The sequence below is a fragment of the Camelina sativa genome, chromosome 17 (genome assembly GCF_000633955.1).
Source record: "Camelina sativa cultivar DH55 chromosome 17, Cs, whole genome shotgun sequence".
NCBI classification, from domain to species: domain Eukaryota; kingdom Viridiplantae; phylum Streptophyta; class Magnoliopsida; order Brassicales; family Brassicaceae; genus Camelina; species Camelina sativa.
In genome coordinates, this window is record NC_025701.1 from 4835183 (window position 1) to 4840555 (window position 5373).

Sequence of the window (5373 nt, forward strand, 5' to 3'; positions counted from 1 at the left end):
ATTCTTTTGTAGTTTTCTTGACTAAATCATATATACAAGTTTGCTCTACGACCTTTGTCTTCTAATCTGTTCCATCGTTATATGTATGTGAACATCGACTATCTTGGAAAGAACGTCGTAACTGTTTACGTTAGGTGATAGTGTATATAAATGTCATTACGTTTTGATATCTCGTAGCGTGTCTGAGTTTTGGAATTACTTGAAGCTGTAAAAAAACTCGGCAAAATAATAATTATTGTATTTTATGAATATTTGTATTAATTAGTTTTAGCACTCTCACACAAGACTCGACACTTTTGTGACGTTTTCAGGCTGAGACATATAGTTAGTTAAGAGGAGTGGTGGAGTCACGAGTCATTGGTTTCCAAGAATCAGTTCGATCTCCTTACCCACCTCTTTTGTAAGCTTATCAGCACGATCGTCGTGCCCACCAGCAAATTTGTATACTCTGAACGCAAACTCAAATGCCCTCCAAAGTGTTTTAGCCCATTTTGAAGCCTCTCGCTTTTCCTGTGAGATTTGAACCGACAGGCTTTCGGTTAAATGGGTTTCAAAAAAGTGATCAGAAAGTGTGTTGCAAGTACTAAGGTTTTGATCTCATGGTTAGTCTTACCTTCAATGCCAGTTCCATGCAGCCAGAAGAGATATCAACCGTTAATTCCTTAACCTGAACAAGGATACTGAAGTCGAAATGGATGTTATTGGCCTTGAACTTCTTTTCCTCTTCTGCTTTGGTTCGTTCTAGAGCTTCAATCTCTTTTCTGATCTGTTTCAATCATTATTTTTTAGATCAGTTCAGCTACCTGGAAAAGGAAAGAGCCAAAAAGAAAGGCGAAGAAACTATAGCAAAATCAGTTTTCCTATGACTTGCCTTTGCAAAGTAACCTTCACTCTTGTCGAGATGTTGGTCAGCCGGGGACTCTATCTTCCAGTTCTTTAGCTCTTTGCTTATACCCTGCAGCTTCGAGTACAATGCAACAGCCATTCTTATTGCTTCGAGTTTACTATGCGGAAACCCTTCACATCTTACTAGAACCTATATAAAAGTTCAAACGTTCTTGTGATCACAAAATCAGATCATGATGAAGACATGGATCACTTATGTTGTTTTCACTGACCTGTCTTTCATCTTCCAGTTTGTCAAGAACCGATTCAACACGATGGTGTAATTTCTGAAGCTCACTAATGTCCTTATTCTGGAACTTGGTAATCTCTGTCTTAAGCTCATTGATTGAACTCATATATACTCGAACATCCTCTTCTATCTTCTGAAAATAAGGAGACCTGTGTAGCCATAAAACATAAATCAAGTATGAGTTTTTGCCTAGTTTTGTTGGTTATAGATGAAGTGAGATGTGAATTACTTCTTTGTTATCTCAACAAGAGCAGCAGCCATTCCTTGCTTGCCACTGGCTGGAGCACTTCCAGTCCCGCCTTTATTTACTCCTGGAGCGCCACGAGATTTTACTTCAGGATTCTTCCCTTCTAATTTCGCCTTAAGGAATCTAAAGAGAGTCCCCAATTGGGTTGATCTCTTCAGTTTACTAGTTGGTTTCTTGCCTCCCAAGACTCCTCTTGGGCCTGGTGGAGGTGGTGGTGGAGAACCAGGTCCTTTTCCGGCAGCCAGCGGTGGTGCAGCCCCTGGAGGTGGAAGAGGCGGAGCAGCCACTCCTTTTCCCGCTGCCATTGGAAGTGGCGGAGGTGCAGCCCGTGGAGGTGGAAGAGGCGGAGCAGCCACTCCTTTTCCCGCTGCCATTGGAAGTGGCGGTGGTGCAGCCCGTGGAGGTGGAAGAGGCGGAGCAGCCACTCCTTTTCCCGCTGCCATTGGAAGTGGTGGTAAAGGTGGAGAAGGAGGCAAAGATGTCTGAAATTTTTTAGATTTTCCTGAAACTTTTGAACAATTTTCATCATCAGTCTGATTCTTCACACTATCTTGTTCCTCAAGAATAGCTTCTTTTGCTTTCTCCATCTTCTCAGTCTTGTCTGTTTCATTCTTGTTCTCTTTAACACTCTCACCATTCTTACCCTGAGCTTCTTTTTGGCAAAGATGTTGGATAGCGAGACGCTTTACATCAATAGGACTCAGCTTTACAAGCGCTTGCAATGTCACATTTCTAGGAAGATTTGACACAGAGATTGCAAAGTCTTTAACTTCACTGGATGGACTCAACGCCTTTATTGGCGTGGTCGGTTGCTTTACCAATGACTCTGTTCTGGCGCCGCTAGATGTTTTACACCGCGGACTAGCCTTTTCCTTCATTTCATCATTGCTGATCTCTAGCCTCTCGTTCAACCCCTTAATCAGTCCATCTAATGCAGCTATCACCTTTTCCACTGTAACCAAAGAGATTGTGTTACAAACAACTTTTATATATGATGAGCAAGAGTGAACATTAATCATAGATAGGAGTTTGGAATATGTTTTTACCAAGTCGATCGGACATATTCTTCCTAATGCTACTGTTCCTATACTTGGATTTGACGATCCACTCGTGGTCGTCCATCCATGAATCTCCAATTAATTTCAAAGCGTTGTAAAAATTGTCAAGCAACTGTTTGCAAAATACAAAAAACACAATTGTACATGGTCAGAGCTTAACTTCAATCAGTCTCATAGAACAATTTAGTTATTGTTGTATGAGATAAAACCTTATCGACTTCTGCACGTCTCATATCCAAGATTTGCGAGCTCGTAACGGTCTCAGGACAAAGCCTATGGATATCGTTCATCGTACGCATCACCATCTAGCAATAGCCGCCAAAAAAAAAACAAACAACAACAAATCAATTAAATCATTCATATTATACAAATCAAGTGGTGGTTTTCACCAAGGAATCCATTTTCACTGGATTTGCCTATTTGACCACTGCTTATGAACTTGGGAAAACCTTTTTTTTTGTTGTAATTGATACGAGACGAGATATAGCTAGCTATTTTCATATTTGTTAATGTAAAATTTACATTTTCACCTCGGAAAATATATATAAGAGCTAAGATTCTCATGGTGACTAGTCTGTGAAATTAGGTCAAAGTTATGATTATCTGAAATAGGAAAAAAAAACGTACGGAAGGGGCAAACGTATATTGATTATAGAGAGATAACCGGTAAGAGGAGGGAGATCAATGATTGTTCTAAATGTGATTATCTTTTTTCGAAGCTCAACCATGAGAATGAAATTGCCTGTCCATTTGTTTGATCCGCAGCTCGAACTCGATACCTTTGTCGCTTCTCTATGAGCACGATTCTTGATTTCTTCCGCCGACCAAGCAACACGTCTTGAAGTCTTTTGGCTCACGAACGGAGGGTCTAGGAGACTTGGTCGATGGTGATGATGAAGAAACCAAACAAGGTTTAACCTCCTGCTGTTCGGTCTTGCTCCTTCTAATTAGTGATGTTTGCCTTTTAACAGGCTGTAACAAAGTTGATAACAAATAGCATATAAATAAGAAACCAATAGAGAGATATCAAAAAAGAAGCTTCGAGGAATTGCGTCACCTCAACTTTAGAGGTTTTCACACTCATTAGCGGAGAAAACGAGTAAAGACTGGAAGTGTTTTGTTGGTATACGTTGCCTGTAATAATTAGATAGACTTAATTTGAGTGTTTGTGATAAAAAGTGTGAAGCTAAGTGTGAATTTAACTCCAGACGCATAGTAAATCTATCCATAGATACTTCTTAATATTTTATTCCTTCCCGAAATTAGAAAACTACAAGCGTAAATGGAAGTTGAACTTTTGGATTAAGGATTCTAAAAATAGATGAATTAACTAATATTGGCAAAAAGAGGAACTTTGAAAGGATAATAAGAATCCCAATTTCTATGATTTGTTTGCTTTTTTGGACTGAAATTTATTATTTCCTTTCACTTAATTCCTACGGCAGTAGGATGCATGAACCTTGGACAGACATGTGGCAGAAGCTAAATACTTTCTCTAAATTTTCTTATTTTCTACTATGTTTAGAAGTATGTAGTATTAATTAATTCGTTTGACTTAAAATTAAAAAAGTATGTTAACCAAAAAACAAAGTGTAACGCTTTCTTTCTTTCACATTGTAACAAAAGGTTCCTTATCTTTTTTTTTTTCCCTCAAATGTAATTTCTAATCAATACTGGGAAAGATAACCAAAAAAAAAAAAAAATGACAAAAAATTATAATATATGTACTTTTTAATACTGAATGTAAAATATTTCATTTGGTGGCTGAATGGGTAAAAGATATCTCTAAGATAAGAAATGTTAATACTTAATACAGAGTAAGTATGGTATGGTGTAAGGATGAATACATTTTATAAGAAATGGAATATTGTGATCATAGCTGCATCATGATTTATTCTTTACCTAATGATTTTAATTTTAAGAAAAAAAAAATCTACGGTTGTTTATAATTTATATATATGAAAAATGGAGGATTAGCAAAAAAATCCAAAACAAATGTGAGCCAAACTTGCTAGACTGCTATAGTCTCTTTGAGATGGCAAAATCGCCAAAAATTATCCATGATACACTTTTTTCTCCGACCGTAGGTTCTTGTATGCGAAAGTTCGCATATTCCATATGGTACCTTCCTAATTAAAAAAGGGCATTCCAAGAAATAGATCTTTTGCAGTAGAGTTAAAGACTTAAAGTTCTGAAGTTCGAAATAAGCTACTTTTATATATTCGATGTTCTAGTTACTAGTTTTTGGTGCAAAAATATATATATATATATATAGTGTTTGGAGCTACCTGTTTGGATTTCAATATATTGATATTGCACCAAAAACTATTTATTTTTCATTTAAACATAATCTTTAAGTGTGAAAGTTTTTTCTTTGATCATTATGATCATCACATAGAATTTAACATATATAGTTTTATTAATTTAATTCAGATTTATTAAATAAATAGAGTAAAAATAAAAATCAAAAAATTGAATTTGGATGGTACATGGTGCAAAAGCACTTCAGCTAGCGCCGGGGATATATATATATATATATATATATATATATATATATATATATATATATATATATATATATATATATATATATATATATATATATATATATATATATATATATATATATATATATATATATATATATATATATATATATATATATATATATATATATATATATATATATATATATATATATATATATATATATATATATATATATATATATATATATATATATATATATATATATATATATATATATATATATATATATATATATATATATATATATATATATATATATATATATATATATATATATATATATATATATATATATATATATATATATATATATATATATATATATATATATATATATATATATATATATATATATATATATATATATATATATATATATATAT

The 5373-nt window shown here is 34.1% G+C and overlaps 2 protein-coding genes across 5 annotated transcripts in view; both read right to left on the reverse strand.

Moving 5' to 3' along the window:
- LOC109125145 (uncharacterized protein At4g04980-like) lies at positions 227-3429 on the reverse strand. 4 transcript variants are annotated; one of them, XM_019239661.1, is made up of 8 exons: positions 3064-3429; positions 2650-2745; positions 2429-2552; positions 1365-2334; positions 1119-1284; positions 872-1036; positions 614-766; positions 227-510 (listed from the first exon to the last, which is right to left on the reverse strand). In XM_019239661.1, the coding sequence occupies exons 1-8, from the start codon at positions 3166-3168 to the stop codon at positions 355-357; spliced, it is 1935 nt and encodes a 644-aa protein (XP_019095206.1). In that variant the 5' UTR covers positions 3169-3429; the 3' UTR covers positions 227-354. The 4 variants fall into 4 exon arrangements, with proteins under 4 accessions (XP_019095206.1, XP_019095204.1, XP_019095203.1 ...); XM_019239659.1 differs by having other exon boundaries at positions 3220-3403; XM_019239658.1 differs by having other exon boundaries at positions 3068-3403.
- LOC104755336 (serine carboxypeptidase-like 31) overlaps positions 3233-5373 on the reverse strand; it is a 2945-nt gene continuing 804 nt past the window's right edge. The window contains exons 2-3 of the mRNA XM_019238843.1: positions 3498-3574; positions 3233-3412 (exon numbers count right to left, since the gene is read on the reverse strand). Of these exons, the coding sequence (XP_019094388.1) occupies positions 3233-3412; positions 3498-3574 (257 nt within the window). The remainder of the gene's footprint in view (positions 3413-3497; positions 3575-5373) is intronic.

Coding starts and splice junctions, on each gene's coding strand:
- LOC109125145 (XM_019239661.1), bottom strand. CDS start 3,168: ATGGTTGAGCTTCGAAAAAAGATAATCACATTTAGAACAATCATTGAT. Junction 1,037..1,118: donor AACTGGAAGATGAAAGACAG/GTCAGTGAAAAC, acceptor ACTTTTATATAG/GTTCTAGTAAGATGTGAAGG. Junction 511..613: donor GCATGGAACTGGCATTGAAG/GTAAGACTAACC, acceptor CAAATCTCACAG/GAAAAGCGAGAGGCTTCAAA.